This window comes from Saccostrea cucullata, unplaced genomic scaffold, assembly GCF_032062105.1.
Source record: "Saccostrea cucullata isolate Sc308-1 unplaced genomic scaffold, CSIRO_AGI_Scuc_v1 ctg2190, whole genome shotgun sequence".
Lineage (NCBI taxonomy): Eukaryota > Metazoa > Mollusca > Bivalvia > Ostreida > Ostreidae > Saccostrea > Saccostrea cuccullata.
Window position 1 is genome coordinate 48,715 of NW_026935824.1, and position 21,043 is coordinate 69,757.

Genomic DNA, 21,043 nt, shown 5'->3' on the forward strand with positions numbered 1-21,043 from the left:
CTGAATTTCGAGCCTTACCGCCACCACCCCTCCCCCGGGATAGTATTTTCGTGTTCGGACATTTTTCTTTTTTTTTATTTGCTTGTCAGGTTTTTTTGAAGATATCTTTTTTTTACACCAGCGCCCCCCCCCCCCCCCCCCCCACTTTCAATTTGCTTCCGACGCCAATGTACAATGACACAAGAATAACTTAATATGTAAAAATCATAAACAAGTAAAATATAATGTATAGATGCAACCCAAAAAACTAAGCTCACACATGTAATTGTGATGGTACCTATTGAATTCCGTAAAGTTACCCAGTTACATTCTGCATATCAAATAGAGACGATGAAACAACAATGTTTCTCTTTCTGTCCTCAGTTAAAACCTATCCTCTTAAACCAAAGTCAAGGTTTTAATGACTGATGAAGATTATGCCGCATTGGTATCTTCCAAAGTCAGTCTATGGATCTTATTTTCACATTTTCTATATACATGCATATTCAAAGGTCATAAATTAAAATTTTAATCATTTTAGAAATAATGTACAGAACAACTCTCTCCCTGCAGAAAAGACAGGGGTGTATTGTTACCTATATTTTTTGTTGCAAAGTCAGAAAATGCCTTTATTAAATACAAAGATACATTGGTTTCTAAACTTTACAGCAGAAATCCCAGTTTCTTAATGATCTTTACCTGAATCGCCCAGAAAAATGATCATTGTGCTATTGGAAAGAAACTGAGGATGGCAATATTAATACCAATAAGTCTGTAGAAAGTTTTCATAACCAGATTAAAACTATTTACTTCTCAGGAACGCGCAATAGAAGATTAAATGTCCTATTTGACACCTTGTTTAAGATAGAAAATGTTCTTTTTTTTTTTACTTTATTAGACCTTTATAACGTGTCTTTTATAATAATCCTTCAAATTAAGGTTTTTATATAACTTGTATTGAAAATGACCTGCAGCTATCACTTCCAGAGTTTGCAAATTTAACTGCTGAACCGATAAGAAAGACATCAAGTACAGAGGGTCTTCTAAGTAAGTTTGGTGATCAGGTTAAACATCCACCAGTTGAAAAATATAGATTATCCACAATAATTAAATCTTTAGAAAGTTTAATTTCAGGAAATAAAGCTTGCATGAGCTTCCAGGAAGGCATACTAGCTGGGGAACTTGCAGCAACTAAGAGGATTGCTGGTAATAAAAACTACATTCTGCAACCCAGATTTCATGCAACTCAGAAGAAAGGCAGGCCGAGAAAAGCGCTCCTTAAGAGACCAACAGAGGATTTCTTGAAAAGACTTTTACAGTAAGAAGATCATTAAAAAATTCAAAGTGTGATTTAGATTTTTATACCCCTGCTTCGAATGAGAGGAGATTACTAAGTATTAGTAAGCCAGGTTCAATCAAAAGGTGCATGGAATTTATCCCGGGTTTTATTCAATACACCCTTAGACCGAATACCACAGAATGGCTGAGTATGGAGAGTTTGACATGGGTGGCCCATAAATAGTTGAAGAGCTTTTCCAACTATTTGACAAAGACATAATGGATATTTAGATTTAACAAGCCTTGAGTCTGTTTCCTCCATCCCAGATCTCGAAGAAATGAATGAAAACTTGAAAAAAAACCAGAAGTCTCTGTCGAGACTGTAGCTCTACTGGTTTATACTTAAAACAAAGGAAGAGAAAAGTAGCAGTTGGGACTTGAGACTTTAAATCAGCAATAAATAGAAAAATGATCCTTGCCACTCATCAAAATAAAAATTAATGCACAGAATTATATGTCTTAGTATAGTCTACTTGTGTGCCAAGTTATACTGAAATCAGACCAAAACTGCAGGAGGAGTAGCATTTTGAAAGAATTTCACAGAAATTTCTATTTTTAGTAACCAAGGCAACACCGTTCATCGAAATCAAAAACCGATGCACAGAATTATGTATCTTAGTGTAGTCTACTTGTGTGCCAAGTTATAATGAAATTGGACCAAAACTGTAGGAGGAGTAGCATTTTGAAAGAATTTCACAGAAATTTCTATTTTTAGTAACCACGGCAACACCGTTTATCGAAATCAAAAACCGATGCACAGAATTATGTATCTTAGTGTAGTCTACTTGTGTGCCAAGTTATACTGAAATCGGACCAAATCTGTAGGAGGAGTAGCATTTTGAAAGAATTTCAAAGAAATTTCTATTTTTAGTAACCACGGCAACACCGTTCATCGAAATCAAAAACCGATGCACAGAATTATGTATTTTAGTGTAGTCTACTTGTGTGCCAAGTAATATTGAAATTGGACCAAAACTGTAGGAGGAGTAGCATTTTGAAAGAATTTCAAAGAAATTTCTATTTTTAGTAACCATGGCAACACCGTTCATCAAAATCAAAAACCGATGCACAATATTATGTATCTTAGTGTAGTCTACTTGTGTGCCAAGTTATATTCAAATCGGACCAAAACTGTAGGAGGAGTAGCATTTTGAAAAATTGTTTACAGACAGACAGACGGACGGACGCATTACTATCGCATAAGCTCTTCTGGTCTCTGACCAGTAGAGCTAAAAACTCGCGTTTCCTTGTCTATCTACACCTGAGACCCCAGCAGAGTCTACAACTTGGACAGTTTCTGCTCAAAATAAGCGGTTAAAATCATGCTCTGCAGCTGACTTATAAGGATTTGAACAGGCTCGGCAATCACAGTCAACAAAAAAGATTACTAAGATCGAGGGCAATTAATCTACTTCATGGTAAAAACAAGATGTGTTTGAGAAATACCGATACCCCCCATGGAGGTGAGCCTCCAGGCCAACTAACCATAAAGAAGTGATAAACAAGGAGGACCTCAATAAATATCTTCTTTCTTCAAGTCCGCCCCATTTTCTCCCATTGTTCTAAGGCACGTTTGGTATAATCTTTCTCCTCAGTATGTCTCTTGCGGGTTAGAATTCCATCACCAGCTTCGTATGTATTCTTTTAAATTTTTGTCGTCGTTCGTCGTCAATCGGTCGTAAACTTTTGAACATATTTAGCTTCTTCTCTGGAACCACTGCATTATTTTCTGTATCTTAGTGTAGTCTACTTGTGTGCCAAGTTATATTGAAATCAGATAAAAAAGGAGTAGTAGCATTTTGAAAAATTGGTTACAGTCAGACAGACGGACAGACGCATTACTATCGCATAAGCTCTTGACCAGTAGAGCTAAAAACTGGACTTGAAAACTGTGCCCTTTGTCATTTCAAAGACCTCCATGCCTCAGACCTGACATATACCACAAAGGGTACAAGGTTTAAACTAGAAGCAGTAGAGGATATACAAGTCCTTAAAATTTCCGATCCAAAAAGAAAAAGAACCGATGGTGTAAAATATACAAGTTATTGCCCATTACAGCAGCCAATCCCCTTTCAAAACTTCGTAAACAATTTAACAAAACAAAGTCTACAATTTAAAAATCTCTTGCCTGCCACCTTTTATTGGTGATATTGACCAGTTGAATCTAAAGTTGGACCTGTTCCAAAGGGATCGATTTTAACTTAGCAGCGATTAAAATGTAAAATTCAATCAGATGCTATTATCAACATGCTTTTCCTACCAAACCAGACTACATAAAGCAAAATTTTGAAACTGTTCTAACAATAGGTGAAAATAACATTTTAATATGATAGGCTCACTGTTTCCAAAACCGAATCAGTTGACATTGATAAAATACTACCAATCAATCAAAAAATCTTTTGGAAAAATGTTCGAAAATCAAGATTATCATCATGTTTTAAAAGAATTTGTTCCAGAAAAAAGGATCATTAAACACTAGCTGATCGCCTCCTTTCAAGCAATAAAATTCAAACTGCTGCTATGAAGTATGGTTTAGAACATGAGAATGAGGGTACCGAGTCATATGCTTCCATAACTGGAAGCAATGTATATGCAGCAGGATTTGCAATAAATCCTTCTTTATGCCATCTAGGCACATCACCAGACAGGAAGGTCATTGATCCCAATGCCATTCCGATGCATGGGGTTTTAGAAATTAAGCGTCCAAATTCTGACTCCATAACAAATGTTAACTCTACTTGACTTTGGTTAACAATACTTACAAACTTAGAGCAACAAACGATTACTATTTTCAAATCATGGGACAAATGTGGATTACCGGTGCACGTTCGTGTGGCTTATTTATTTGGTGCCGAGATGATTATCATCTCGAGAGAATTTACTTTATAGCAGAAAATTGGCAAAAGATGAAGGATAAACTTAACATTTTCTTCTTTACCAACTTTTTTCCAAAATGTGTAAAAAAAAAAATTAAAAGTACATTACTTTAAACTGGAAGTTTATCTAAAACATTACTTTTACAAGTTTACATAAAACATATGACAAAGTACTATTACAAGTTTACATAAAACAATCTGATTAATACTAAAGTGTTCATAAACACGAAGAATGCACTTATTCACATTCTTAAGATTTGCAGAGGACAAACATTATTTACAAACTATAAACTTGATCGAGGATTAAAACAATGTTGCCATGGTAACTAAACTTGAATATTCTGTAAAATTTTATTAAAAACTATACTCCCACAGTTGTAGTCTTATTGCAATCTTGCCACAAAAAGAGACTTAATCAAGCTTTTGTAAAGTTTTGTCTTCCTTTATTATACGTACAAACCAGTTGACCTACAGTTTCGACAGATATTTGTAGTTTATCTATGTAATATGAGAAAATGGCCTATCGGTAGCTACTATTACCATTTGTTCCGGGTTTCGATCATTTTAATCTAGTCGAGGGTCTGGTGAACTCGATTTTAACACAGATTCATGCAATAAATAATGATTAACTTGCCGTATACAGTTGCTTGTAGATAATTGTTAATATACAATGATATGTAAATCAATCTATAAAATTTATCACGTTTTCATTCTTCGTCAACAGCTGGCCTATTAGACATGCACATTGTGCGATATGCATAATATTTCACCTTTTTTCGTAGACAAAATATTTGCCCAAGTAGAAAGTAATAATTTTCATCTAGTGATCATTGACGTACCCTGTAAACTACGTCAACATCAACGTCATAAGGGTTAAATGACGTAATATAATAAGAAGGGAAACATTTCTTTTCCCAATGATGTTGACAAAATTTGATTTACAGAACTTCTTCAATCAAAAACAATCAATCAAAGAAAACAAGTACCTGATCATTTCTCCATAAAATTGAACATAAAATCGGATCGTCTGACCTACCAACCAATCGACTTCCTCATCAAGTCGAATGAAAATCGAAGGGAAACCCGCATCGTATGACCGCACTTTAAGGCAAATCTGTGGTATTTCTAACTACAATGCATCGTCACTTCAACTTAATTTGCTCTGTGATATTGAGAAACGATGCATTTTGACATTACGTTACTTACCCTAACTCAAAGTTGGGTGTATAGAAATTAACACCTGACTTGCTTACTTATCAAAACTATCGTTACGAACTAGATAGGAAATAAGTAATAACCCTTGTGTTTCTATCTAGATCTGTCATTCAACGAACAGTTTTCTCAACAACTGTTCTCTGCAAATGTTTGAAACTTTAGCAAACTGCTTGCTTTGACTTGCCTTATGGTTGGATTCATTTTCATAACAGTCAACACTCTTTTTCCAATCTAGAGGATGCAGAAATGTTAACAATTTTAACTATGTGGAAACAGGTATTAAAACACATATACACCTGTACCGGTTAATCATTAATTATGAATTGTTTTTTCTTTCAACTTGTGTTAAGGAAGTAAGGGGCATTCTTTCTTCTATTAGACATATACTTGATAAGCATTTTAGGTCACCCCAGGTGACCTACTGGTACTCCGTTTTCGTTCGTCATCTTGTCGTTCGTCGTGTGTTAACATTTTGAATATTTCATTTTAAAAATTATTACCTAATAATAAAGAAGGTCCCCATCGGCGCCATCTTGAATTTTTCTAGGTCTGTTACATCCACCTGTATTTTCGTCTGAAATTCCGTTAAATAAATTCCCTGCAACCATATTCTTTCTGTGGTCAGTCTTTTGAGGTCTAAACTTACAAACACTGCAGCCAGAAGGTCGCATCACACTTGCAAATATTAAAAATCCCTCGTCAATCTCGATCTACTGCTTCAACAATCCGAGAAGTCGCCAAAGGGGGGCCGGAAGTTTACATACGACTTGAAATTCTTAGGGAAAGCCCTTTTTTGATTGGTCAATATATTTGTACGATTTGTTTTTAAAAATAACCGGCGAAAGTTAGTACTTATTCCAAAAAACAATAATTCAGACAATAATACAACGTAATATAAATTTAAGAACATTCATTTTATTTCTCTCCAAAATAATTTCGATCAAAGCGAAAATATTTTGTAAATGTCGAAGATCGGCCTGATCATGCTAGGTGATCAATGAACATTTTCGAGACAAAACATTGAGTCGGTTGCAAGTCCATTCTTGCATGTACTAAATATAATTAAGAATATTGTCATTATTGATTCCCTGATTGAGCGCTCTCCAATGGGAAGATTGATTTTGTTTATTAACTTTATTTAAAGTATGTACGCACATGTGTGAGAAGGGGGGAGGGCACACTAAAATTATTCCAGGGAGTGTTGAGATCTGCAATTTAACTACTGGCATTGCGACATTTTTTCGCTTTTTAGCTCTACTGGTCAGAGACCAGAAGAGCTTATGCGATAGTAATGCGTCCGGCGTCCGTCCGTCTGTCCGTCTGTCTGTCTGTCTGTAAACAATTTTTCAAAATGCTACTCCTCCTACAGTTTTGGTTTGATTTCAATATAACTTGGCACACAAGTAGACTACACTAAGATACATAATTCTGTGTATCGGTTTTTGATTTCGATAAACGGTGTTGCGGTGGTAACTAAAATTAGAATTTCTGTGAAATTTCTTTCAAAATGCTTCTCCTCCTACAGTTTTGGTCTGATTTCAATATAACTTGGCACACAAGTAGACTAAACTAAGATACATAATTCTGTGTATCGGTTTTTGATTTCGATAAACGGTGTTGCCGTGGTTACTAAAAATAGAAATTTCTGTGAAATTCTTTCAAAATGCTACTCCTCCTACAGTTTTGGTCTGATTTCAATATAACTTGGCACACAAGTAGACTACACTTAGATACATAATTCTGTATATCGGTTTTTGATTTCGATAAACGGTGTTGCCGTGGTAACTAAAAATAGAAATTTCTGTGAAATTCTTTCAAAATGCTACTCCTCCTACAGTTTTGGTCTGATTTCAATATATCTTGGCACACAAGTAGACTACACTAAGATACATAATTCTGTGTATCGGTTTTTGATTTCGTTAAACGGTGTTGCCGTGGTAACTAAAAATAGAAATTTCTGTGAAATTTCTTTCAAAATGCTACACCTCCTACAATTTTGGTCTGATTTCAATATAACTTGGCAAACAAGTAGACTACACTAAGATACATAATTCTGTCTATCAGTTTTTGATTTTTTGTGAACGGTGTTGTCATGGTTTCTAAAAATAGAAATTTCTGTAAAATTGTTTCAAAATGCTTTTCCTCCTACAGTTTTGGTCTGATTTCAATATAACTTGGCACACAAGTAGACTACACTAAGATCTATAATTGTGTGTATCGGTATTTGATTTCCTTGAATGGTGTTGCTGTGGTTACTAAAAATAAAAATGTCCATAAAATTGTTTCAAAATGCTACTCCTCTCAAGTTTTGGTCTGATTTTAATATAACTTGGCACACAAGTAGACTACACTAAAAACATAAATAGGCTTAATCAAGGATCATTATTCTATGTATTGCTGTTGTAAAGTTTCAATTCCCAACTGCTTAAGTACTTTTCTCTTCCTTTGCTATAAGTACAAACCAGTAGAGCTTCAGTCTCGACAGAGACTTCTGGTTTTTTCTTTGTGACAGATTATACATATTGCATAAGCTAATATTTGAATTCATCAAATATCCTTAGATCAGTGTGACCCCTACCCTTTTTCAAATTAGCATATGCTAACTAGATGGTTTGCAGTTTGTTTTTTTGAAAACCTAGATGATTTGTTGTTGATTTTTTAGCTCTACTGGTCAGAGATGGTGCATCCGTTTTTGATTTCGATAAATGGTGTTGCCTTGGTTACTAAAAATAGAATTTTCTGTGAAATTCCTTTAAAACGCTACTTCTTCTACAGTTTTTGGTCTGATTTCAATATTACTAGGCACACAAGTAGACTACACCAAAATACATAAAATTGTGCATTGTTTTTGATTTCGATGAATGGTGTTGCCATGGTTACTAAAAATAGATTTTTCTGTGAAATTCCTTTAAAACGCTACTTCTTCCACAGTTTTGGTCTGATTTCAAGATTAATTACTTGGCATACAAGTAAACTACACTAAGATACATAAAATAGTGCATCGGTTTTTGATTTCGATGGACGGTGTTGCCATGGTTACTAAATAGAATTTTCTGTGAAATTCCTTTAAAACGCTACTACTTCTACAGTTTGATCTGATATCAATACAGCTTGGCACACAAATAGACAACACAAAGATACGTAAAATAGTGCATCAGTTTTTGATTTCGATGAACGGTGTTGCCATGGTTACTAAAAAATAGCATTTTCTGTGAAATTCCTTTAAAACGCTACTCCTTCCACACTTTTGCTCTGATTTCAATATTACTTGGCATACAAGTAAACTATACTAAGATACATGAAATAGTGCATCGGTTTTTGATTTCGATAAACGGTGTTCCCATGGTTATTAAAAATTGAATTTTCTGTGAAATTCTTTTAAAACGCTACTCCTTCCACACTTTTGGTCTGATTTCAATATTACTTGGCATACAAGTAGAATACACTAAGACAGAGACTTAATTAAGGATCATTATTCTATTTATTGCTGTTGTAAAGTTTCAATTCCAAACTTTTCTCTTCCTTTGCTCTTAGTACAAACCAGTAGAGCTCCAGTCTCGACAGAGACTTCTGGATTAGTGTTGCCCTTAAGTAAGCTAAAATGAATTTTGCACAGGTAACTTATGACTTACTTGTTATCCTGTAGCATTTTTTCAAAATTTTCTTTTGTCCATTGCTCCTCATATTCTAACATCTCCTCTTCAATTATCTCCAAGTGATCTGAGCCATTCTTCCGCACATTTCTGAGCAATGCCAAATCCTATGAAAATGTCAGTATTTCATTCAGATGTTTTTACAAAACATTAGTCATTTTGCTGGGATCTGGCCAAACAAGCCTTTTTTTTTCTAAAAAGCATCTTTAACTTCTTCAACAAAATTTTTCAAGGGTTTCCGTGTGTCCTCATAAAAGATATTTATAACCTTCAGATTTTCATACGTCCAATGACTTGTGGAAAATTTTCCATCTTCATCACTTGAAAGTGGACTTGAATATATATGTCTCTTCCTCGTGACTTCTAGAACCAGAACCTGAGGAATGTCTTTTCTTTGCCTTACTGGAGCATGGTGTACTACTTTCTGAGTCCTTTAAGAACAACCAGAAGTCTCTGTCGAGACTGTAGCTCTACTGGTTTGTACTTATCAAAAACCATTGCACTATTTTATGTATCTTGGTGTAGTCTACTTGTGTGCCAACTTATTTTGAAATCAAACTAAAACTGTAGAAGGAGTAGCGTTTTAAAGGAATTTCACAGAAAATTCTATTTTTAGTAACTATGGTAACACCGTTCATCGAAACCAAAACCCGATGCACTATTCCATGTATCTTAGTGTAGTCTACTTGTGTGCCAAGTTATATTGAAATCGGACCAAAACTGTAGAAGGAGTAGTGTTTTAAAGGAATTTCACAGAAAATTCTATTTTTAGTAACCATGGCAACATCGTTCATTGAAATCAAAAACCGATGCACTATACTATGTATCTTAGTATAGTCTACTTTTGTGACAAGTTATATTGAAATCAGACCAAAATTGACGAAGGAGTAGCGTTTTAAAGGAATTTCACAGAAAATTCTATTTTTAGTAACCATGGCAACACCGTTCATCTAAATTAAAAACCGATGCACTATTCTATGTATCTTAGTGTAGTCTACTTGTGTGCCAAGTAATATTGAAATCAGACTAAAATTGTAGGAGGAGTAGCGTTTTTAAAAATTGTTTACAGACAGACAGACGGACGGACGCCGGACGCATTACTATCGCTCGCATAAGCTCTTCTGGTCTCTGACCAGTAGAGCTAAAAATAAACAAACACACATGAGAAATTGTAGATTTCTTTACTAAAGGCCTATATTCTGACCCATATATGGGTCACAATGCTCACTCAAGTAACCCTGGGACCTCTTGAAAAGATTTTAAAGAATTTTTCTATTCATTCAAAGGTCAAAGAACAATAAAGATTCCTTTGGTATATATGGCCCTGAGAATTTCCAAAAATTAGAAGTTTGAACTGAAGTAAAACTTTTAGTGGAAATAAATGTTGAATATAAATTATGCTTGTTTAAAAAATTAATCATAAAGTTGAGAATCCCTAGATTTTTCCAGAAATATGCATTTCATGCATGTTTTGACTGCGATAAAATAGTTCAATCAGAAAATTTTCATATTGATTCGGTTCAAACAAAAACCTCAATTTTTGATTAAAAAAAAAAAAAGAAATATAAGAAATGTCCGATTTTTTTCGATTATGAATTGAAATGGTGCTTCCTATAATCGATAGTATTTTTAATCCGAATCTGAAACACTAGTAAATACTGGTATTTCCTGTCCAAGTAAATACTACATGTACTTATAAAGTTTACTATTTCTTTAATACGTTCAATCTTATATAAAGTTCAGGGAAAAAATACAAACAAACATAAAAACAGAAGATGAATAAATATGTCTCAAACTGCAATTTAACATTTTCAGAGTGTATCTACTGTTCCAATACTCATAAGCATTCTGTAGCTGCAGTACATCGATGCTTCCCTAGCTGAATATTAAAACCAAAACTGAAGTTTTCCAATGCAAGTTCCAATTTACATAACTCAAATTGTAAAATTATCAAGTTTATTAAATATGTATCCAAGATTTTATTAACAGAGCTCCAGATAAGGTGCGTATTTGCAGAAATACGCAATGGAATTTACAAAATACGCATTGGAAGGAAGCATCCTTCCTAATCATAACTATGTACACAGTTCATTGATTTTATAACCAGGAGCATAGGAGATTTTTAAAGAATTTATGCATTTTCACTATATTATCAACAGAGCCCCGCCCTAACACCAGAACCCCTGACCCTGGGGCCATGAAATTCATAATTTTTTAAGAGGAGGACTTATTTAATATAACCATGTACTTGGATAGTCTATTTCATACCCAGGAGAAGAGAAGATTTTTAAAATCACAAATGGTTCCAAAGAAATTGGTCATATTTAACACGTTCCGAATTATAGAAAATTCTAAACTAACAGAACTGAAACAATTGTTTGAAATGGTGTTTAATCTTGAATTTGTATTAATGCAGCCAATATCTTCGGAACCAGTGGTGCTCGGAAAACACAAGTGTAAGAAAGACATTAAGTAAAAGAGGGCATGATTTGGAAAACATAATAATCGGAATAGACACTATTTCCACTCTATATACAGTATGGGATTTGAAAAACAATGCTCTGTATAATTTCAATATTTGAATGCAGTTGATCATTCTTATCGAAAGTGCTTATGGAATACACATACATGTGTATGTACATGTAATATCTTACGAGAAAAAGAATCGTGCAGCTAAATGTATTCTTTTTAATTCTGGGAGAGCACACGGTCTTATTATGGAGTCTTTATAAATCTCAATTTTCAGGTAATTGGTGTTCGATATACCAAAGCATATTGGTTAAACTTTACCCTAGAAGCCAGTATGGCATCGCTGTTGTTCCGTCTGATGCCAACACGGACACCGCTACAGTGTACATAAAAACCTGTATAAATGTAAATATGTTAAAAAGTATATAGTAAATATTTCTAATTAATTTCTTTATTAATTGATAGACAATGATAAAATATACACTTGTAATTAGGATATCATTTAAAATAATAGGCGCCTGCCGGTCTGAAATGTCTTTCGTAGGCTAGCATTGATTTCTTGACATATGGGTGCAGCAACTCAACCCCGATGAGATATATTTACAAAATTTCTTATTATACCTCATTATAATTATTCTACAGAACACGTTATCTGATTGGTTCTAGATTATCACGTGATCGGGCCACAAAACTTCATATTTCACGGTCGTCGGCATGCTTTTCATCATATTCCATCTCTTCGGATACTTAGTGCATTTTCCCACGATACAGTTATCGTTCGTTGAAAGAAAACTCCCGAGAGTAGTAGACGTCACAATAGCCTGATTTACGTCACAAAATTGATGATTACTGATGTACAGGTCAAAGTGTTTCAGTAACTTGACGTTAAAAATGAAAGTGAATTTGAGAGCGGTGCTAAATCTGAAGTTTAATATGTTTATTTAAAGTTTTTGCTTGTTTCGGTATAATAAACAATTCATTGCATGAATGTTTTGGAAACATGAAGATATATTCACCCAAGAAATATCATATTCCCATCGGGGAACATGATATTTCTTGGCTGAATATATAATAATCACTAAAATATGGGGGGAAATAAAAGTGAATGAAAATTTATATTATTACATGTAAGAAAGAAAAAAAATCGCATCGTGCATAAGCTCCCCGTGCAAAAGTTCGTTTTAAAACGACATGTTACCATACTTTATAGCATAAATTCTATAAAATGCTTGGCCTTATAATGATCATCGGCATCAAGACATGATTGCATTGCTTTTGTGGATCGATAGCCTTGAAGTTTGGCAAGATTCGTGCCAAATACTTCCCATATGGTCTTTATCACAGCTTTATTATACATATACTTGACATGGATCGAAATGACCAAGTCCGGGATGGATGGGGAGATCTTACAAGCAAGTCTGAGTTGTCAGTAATGGTCTCAAGGGAAAAATAAGGATATCCATCGGAGCCCACAAATGAAAACTTTCTTGCCTTTTGGATGTCGAGTTAATCTATGATTTCTTAACTGCATTCAAAGAACATGGGTTTACAGGTATATGATTGCCCATTTTTATTTCTAATGAATATTTATCAGTATTTTGTATTAAAAGAATGCATAATTTATTTAACATCTTGGACATTGTAGTATATTCTGAGAGTTTTTGTTGTCGATTTTAAACAGGGTCGAGATGACATCCTCTGCTTCTGTTATGTCCAGGGCGCTGTTGGTTAAAACGTACCTGTAATCCGTTTTCAATAAAGTGTTTATCTAAATCTAAAAAAAATCTGACTCTTCAAAATACTGAGAAATGGATGGAGATAAATCACTAATATTGATGTTAAACCAATGTGTTTGAGAGAGAGCGGGATTAGTCTGTGGTCTGTATTTTGGAAGAGATGGACTAGTTGTAATGTAGCAGATAATTGCATATGCATCGTATATATCTTACCAATTTCTGGACAAAGTAAGTTATAATATCATATTTTTCTAATAATGACCGGAGTAGCACCTTGCTGTTCAACCTAGTATTGTAATGTTGGATCTTCCAGCTGAGTACCCACACACACTTCTAGTGCAAACACAATAAGTTTATTAATTTATGTTCAATGAAAACGGCATACAACATTGTACAAATGTTCAATAGTAAAAAAAAATTTAGTTTTTGTTGCAGGTGACATGGTCGTATAATTTTTGTTGCAAAATGAACAAAAAAGGTAGTTCCATTGTGTCTATCAAGCACCTATTTGGCAACATCACAGTTTTTCAGAATGCTAACATCTCTGTTCTTTTTACAAATATTGACTGAGTATTCATTGTTTATTTTCACAGTCTGCTGCCAATTGTTTCCACAATTTTTTGAACATTTTTGATTTGGAACAATATATTTGGTTTTTCTAATATATACAATCTGTTTTACAAGTTCTTCGACAACACTTGAAACACTCTGTGATCTAGTACATGTATATTAGATACACAGTCAGCACACGCAGTAGACAAAAAAAAATCCACAAATTTTTGTAAGATGGCCCTGCTCTATCATATACATATGTAGTTTAAATGGATTCCTTTATTTTTTTTACTCGAAATTCGATGCACTGATGATGGTTTTCACGTCCGCAGTGGAAACGAATCCACGAAGTAAGGATTAACTCCATACTCAGCGAATCACGCGGGCGACTATTTCTAGTTTAAATTAATATAGGGAAGAAAATGATGTTAATAGAGTACTTTATAGATGAGTATCTGTATGGAAATTCATCCCGTGGCAATCGTTGAATCGGTTAATTTAAAGGGTGGAGCTGCTACTGCCACGGACCATTGAAAGAAGAAAATGGTGAGGGTGGATTGTGTCGTAAATCTGGCGGCAGAGGTATGTTTGACAAATATTGTCGAAACTACATTCCAGTGTTCCTCCTGGGACAGTTGAAACTAGTTGGTGCCAATTGCTTGACATATATTTGCAAGGATTGCATCGATTTTTTTGTCCCCCGCTTGAAAAGTGAGGGATATTAATTTGTTTCTGTCTGTCTGTAACGCTTTTGTTTCCACACGATATCTCGAGAACCCTTTGAGCTTTCGCAATGAAATTTTGCATAGCAACTCCCTATGGACTAAAGAAGAAACCTATTGATTTTGAGGTCAAAGGTCAAGGTCATAAATTTGCAAATTCTGTCTGTTATAACACTTTCGTTTCCGTGCGATATCTCGAGAACCCTTTGAGCTTTTGCAATGGAATTTTACAAACTCATAAAATTATCATTACAGTGTGATAAATATTCCATATAAAAAGAATCTTCTATACACATAATAAAGAATAAGCAATCAAATCTTTATATCCATATTGGCATATTTTATTTGCTTCAGTATACATTTAATAATTCTACAAATTCAGTCAAGACGATCCGCCCCCTTCCCCCCGAACTGCGCATGGTTTACTGTTTCCCTAAGCGGGGGACACAAATGCTCTGAATTAGCTTGTTCGTCTATAGATGTGGTTGTACCATATTGTCTATTTGCGCAAATAAAGGAAATGTGGTTTTACCATTGTGTCTATTTGCACAAATAAAGGAAATAATTTAGAATTCTCTGTATAGTTAAATGAATTGCTATTTTAAAGTCAACTTTTGGCTGATTTCTTGCTCAGCTTTCCCTCAAACTTTGTACATCTGCGGTTTCAAATGAAGGCCTAGCACTTTGATGCCATTTACAAAAACATGGACAGGTCACGAATTCACAGAAATAAAGAAAACAATACAAATTACGGATTGTTTTTGCAAAAATTATAATTTCCGTGCATCTCTGTGCATTTAAAAATTAAAATAAAACCTATCATGACGAATACTCCGTGAGTTCTACAATAAAAATTAAAACAACTGTGACATTATTAAACTGACGTGTATAAAATTTGCACGGACTTTTATTAAAAGGACACAATGAGTCAAAATCATGTCTCTCTTTTAAGATATCTGTAGCATACAGAGAAAGACTTATGAAAATTATGAGTATATAGCTAAGATATGACAATTAAATTGCAAGAAAAAATTGCACGATATAAGTGCCGGAAAAACAAAGGTCGTATCTACCGTTTCGTTGTTTTCGTATTTGTCAAGGTCACGCCACTTTTAATTTTAGCTCAAACTTGTAAACAACATTCAACGGGAGCATGCAAAAGTGGGAAAATGTTCTAACAGCGTTTTAAAAAGAATTGCCTCTAAATTTTTGGTCTACTTACATTCATTCCTGGGTACTTGAGACCGTGGTAAGTATGGAAACTTATTCAACTTTTCTGCGCACGCGTACAGGGGGGTGGAAGAAGTATGGAGCAATATTTTCGGTCTGGGGCATATATTTTTACTTTTATTTTTCTCCTTAAAAATAGAATTTTTAGGTTCTGAAACCTGTAATTTTCTGAAACCTAATACTTTTAGGAATTGAACAAAATTAACAATGGTCATGAAATTCTGCATTTGTCAATTTTCCCCTTTGTGCGTCACAGTGCCGCTTTAAAATGTTGTAAAATTAAGTCAAGATTACGTATAAACTTTTACAATCCATATACATTTAATTGTCATTGCGTTATCATAACCTTTAATGCAAGAAGGTGTAAATTTGACATTCATGGTAGTGATCATTATCCAATGTTGACCACCACTTTGAGGGTGGGTATTATTACGGTCTCAATAAAATTGTCAACAACTACTGGGCGCAAGTTTGCAAGCAGGGTTCTTTCTTCCGCGGGCATATTTCCGTAAAACTATCAAGTTTACGGATTTTGTAGGCTCTGACAAATCACCATTCATGCTTAGTGACAATTTCACAGATATAATGCGGCAGCAGTTGTTAATATAAGAACACGTATAAGAACATTTTCATGTGGGGAATACCTGAACTGTGTATAATTGTCCAGTAGATCCCATTACTACAAAATATCCCATTTAGGAAAGAAAGAAATCCTGTGACCTGAGATAATTTCCTTTGACTTGGTATAATTTTAAATTTGATGTTCCGTAGATTCCTCTCGGTCATCTGTAAAACAGTGTTTTTAATTGATTCTACGATAGACTTGTAGTTACGGACAGAATCTGAGTTTTGTTTTTATTCATCAAGAGAAATTAGTAATTGAGGTTCGGTATTCTGATATATGAGTAAAATTCACTAAACCGGCTTTGCCTCTTCTTACTTCCCCAAGATAGTCTCGTTGTAAAAATCGGAAAGACAAGACAACGGCATCTATTGGTCCTTCCTTCCATTTGTTCAGACCTTTCAATAACCAATTAATACCTTCACTATGGCTAGATGTAACACCATTTTCGGGATGCAGTTTAATAAATTTTTCCATATAAGCTCGAGTAAAATACTGTATTTTGAAGTGAACATGGGAGTGAAAATGGGACTGGAAATATTTCACAAATCTTTGACTCAAGTTGCCTTTCCTTGATTCAATTTCATTTATAAAATGAACAAAAACTTTGTCCTCACACTCAATAGTCTGCAAGTTTATCAATGCATCTTATATTGGTCTTTCATCTGATTTATTTTTTTTCTTTTATATATAACGAATCTGGCGAACATTTCTTGGCATGACCATGATTTTGCGCACTTTTATCATTGATCTTTACGTTTTCTTGAATTTTCTTTTCTACAGATGGTTTAATTCTCACTGAAATCTTTGTCTGTTTTGTGCATTTCCGTGAGCTTCTGATTTAATTTTCAAAATGACTCGTATTCAAAATGATGTATTACTGCAATGTTTTTAAAGCTGGAAGATATATAAAGGGACATATACTTCTTTCCTGAACCTTTTGTCAGTAATTCTTTTTCTTCCCTCTGTGGCAATATGCAAGTAAAAAAAAATATTTTTAATTCTCTGGACTTTCCTTTTTATATTCCGGGTTCGATCCTTCTCATGAAATATACCTAAGTATATACCTAAGTATAGGAAAGGAGTGAAAGAAGATAAGAGATTACAAAATAAGGAGAGAAAACAATTGATAAAATAAAAAAATAATTAAAACAATGTTTTTGCAGCTAATATGAAAATGCACGTTTGTATACGGAAACAACCTGTCCCACTCCATGCCGAAATGGAAACTTTTTGCGCCTCTATCGTAGAAGGGTTACAATCTCGAAACCCGCGGATTGGTAGAGATACGTTATTACTGCATTGATTCTTACTTTTAAATTTCTGAGCAAAAAGAGAATATCCAGTAGGTCCCGTAATGCCCGTGGGTTTTCTTTAACTTTCTCTTAGTGACGCCCTGGAACCTTTGTTTGGCATTTCTGTTTCCGATCCATGCCTGAAATGATTGGCTTTACAAAAGGTTGGCTTTGAGCAATGAGCGCAGTAATGATATCCTCGTCTCCCTTATGAATATAAAGACAGTGTCCCTGTTGTGCTATATTGTTTTACGGTATAAACATGTAAAGAGGAATAACTAGTGGTGTCCCTTGTTATTCAGAAGAAACTATACACCTCACGTCATAGGTATTCAAGCAGGGGTATAAAAAGTAAAATAAGAAGAGCACAGTTGTAAAGCCTTTTTAGTGATCAATAACTAAGGTGCTTTTCATCATGTGATTTATTGCAGAATAGTAGTAGGTATGTTGTAGTAAGAAACTGAAAAAATAAACAACACAGTCATAAGTACAATGTTACACAGACAAACAGGTAAACAGTACAATACATGCAACTCAGGCAGACTAGTACATATCACTATGTGTTTCATTCTATAAATGTCTCAATAAAAATATCTCTCTTAATACAAACTTGATTCTTATGACATTTTGTAAATAAACAATTAGCTAAACTTAATATGTAATGAGATTTAATGTTTTGACTAGATAATTCGAGTTGACAATACTGATAATCTGTCGTACATGAATTATTCGACTGAATACGTGACATACAAAGACCATGTGCACCCTAACCTTGACATTAGCTACCGTTTCTAAATTTAGACAAAAGTACCGAATCATGTTTCATAAAATTCTACACATACTACAAATGCATACATCTTCAACTTGCACAAGGTTTATAATAAATCACTAAGACATATAATGAACAAGAAAAACTTACTCTATGCGGGACTAAAACAGCCAAACATGACATAAGGCTTGCTGATTTGATGCGGGCGCCATGCCGTACACAAAACACAAACGGAAATAGTGTGTAAAAATCAAACAGATAACGGATTCAACCCGGAAAGCTAACTAAGGGAAACAACTCAAATTCATGTAACACTACACTCCCCGTCTGATTTATCACTCTTTACAAACTCTGCCCTACATTGACACTGATAGCACAAAAAATACTACTTGTATGTAGAAAATACATGTTAAACAAAAATGTCAAAACATGGTACACACAAAGAACGATACATGTAAATCAAGTTCATGTACTACATGGTTACACTGTAATCAAAGGAATCACTTCCGTAGCGGGCCTGATGAAGAGGTATGGCTTTCCTTCCTTGATGATACGTACTTCGATTTTGCGTACCAGACCGTCCGACTCACTTGGAAATACACGGTTTATGATACCAACTGGCCAGTCACCGCGCGCACTTTCTTTGTCATGAAGTAGAACAACATCCCCATCTTTAAGATTGTCTGTTGAATCTTGCCATTTCTGACGAGGTTGTATAGTGGAGAGGAACTCGGCTTTCCATCGCTTCCAAAAAGTGTTAGCCATGACCTGGACCATTTTCCATTGACTTCGGTACATGTCCTTGACATCGAGATCCTGGAATTCACTTGGTACTTCATGAGTTTTCTGTGTCAGTAGAATCTGCGGCGATAGAACGAATGGTGCTTCAACATCTGTAGATACAGGCACCAGTGGCCTTGAATTCATTATAGCCATGACCTCTGCCATAAAGGTCGTCAAAACCTCATGAGTCAGCTTCCCATGTTTGGTATCCATAAGCATTGCCTCAAGGATGCGACGGGCAATGCCTATCATCCTTTCCCATGTGCCTCCAAAATGGGATGCGTGGGGAGGATTAAACCTCCATACAATCCTCTTGTCCGCAAGAAATGTCTTCAGATTGTGGTCTTCCACGTTCACTACATTCATCTGCAGCTCAGCAGCAGCCCCCACGAAGTTTGTCCCTCTATCTGACCTGAATTCAGAGACCGCACCACGAACTGCAACAAACCTTCTTAAGGCGTTGATGAAAGAAGACGAGGTCATCTCCTCAATGACCTCGATGTGGACTGCTCTGCTATACAAACAGGTAAACAACACCGCCCAACGTTTTGAGTCTGCGCTGCCCCCTCTTGTTCGTCTCGTGATGACACTCCACGGGCCAAAAACATCCACACCAACAAAGGTGAAGGGTGCTGACCTTGTAAGGCGGACTTTAGGAAGATCAGCCATTTTCTGACATAATGGCTTCCCTCGCATCTTGCGGCAGGTCACGCAGTGATGAATGATTGATGACACCAAGCGTTTCCCTCCAGAGATCCAGAGGCCCTCACTTCGTATAGCACCTTCTGTCAGATGACGCCCTTGGTGGTAGATTTTCTCATGATGATGATGAACCAATAGTCGGCAACATGGCTCTTGCCAGGTATAAGGATGGGTGTCTTCTCCCCTTCAGGTAAGTCTGACAATTTGATACGTCCACCGACTCGCAGCAATCCGTCATCAAGGTAAGGAGACAGAGTCAGAATTGTACTGTCTCTTGGAAGGGGTTTTCCTGCATGTAATGCGCATAGTTCTTTCTGATAATACTGCTGTTGAACCTCTTTAATGATCAACATCTCAGTTTCTCGACGAGATATTTCATCCACTTTCCCTGCTTTCTTCCTGATGCATTTCTTGATGAAGGTAATGGCCCTCACAAGGCTCAACCAACTACCAAAACGACTGAAACGTGATGTTCCTAAAGTTGGCTTGGTTGATACTGATACAGTCTTAAGGGTCACTATCTCTGGCCGTACTTCACTATCTTGATCTGGGTTTACCAAAGAAAATGTCTCATTCTGGAAATTGTTTGTATTTACTTTGAGGAAGTCTGGTCCCTTTAACCACGAACTATCACTGAGTTGTTCTGGCAAAAGTCCACGAGTTCCTCGATCAGCAGGGTTTTCATCTGTTGTTACGTAATTCCATTGGTGTGGAGAAGAACTCTTACGTATCCTGGAGACACGGTTGCATACATATACATAAAAACGTCGGCGCTCATTTGACAGATACCCCAGCACTACTTTGCTGTCAGAGTAATACATGATGTCCTCTAAGGGTAAGTCAAGTTCTTTTGAAAGCATCTCACCAAGCTCCACAGCCAGGATTGGGTTGCTCAAAACACTGGTTAAATTTGTCCACTGGATAAGTTAGCCATTGGTTAAATTCAATATCTACTGGGTAACTAACCACTGGTCAAATATGTGTTGCTCAAAATAAAATTAGCCTCTGGTTAACTAACCACAGGTAAAGTGATTTAACCACTGGTTAGTATCCCACAATGCATTACACTTGTCCAGTTGTCAACCAAAAAAATCAAGATGGC

General features: G+C 35.3%; 1 protein-coding gene and 1 pseudogene across 1 annotated transcript; one reads left to right on the forward strand and one right to left on the reverse strand.

The window, feature by feature from the left end:
- Positions 1-270: 270 nt before the first annotated feature.
- On the forward strand, positions 271-917 carry LOC134243849 (uncharacterized; annotated as a pseudogene).
- An 18,019-nt stretch (positions 918-18,936) lies between these two features.
- Positions 18,937-19,935, reverse strand: LOC134243851 (uncharacterized). Its single transcript, XM_062726078.1, has one exon. It carries the CDS (start codon positions 19,933-19,935, stop codon positions 18,937-18,939), a length of 999 nt encoding a protein of 332 aa, XP_062582062.1.
- Positions 19,936-21,043: the final 1,108 nt, after the last annotated feature.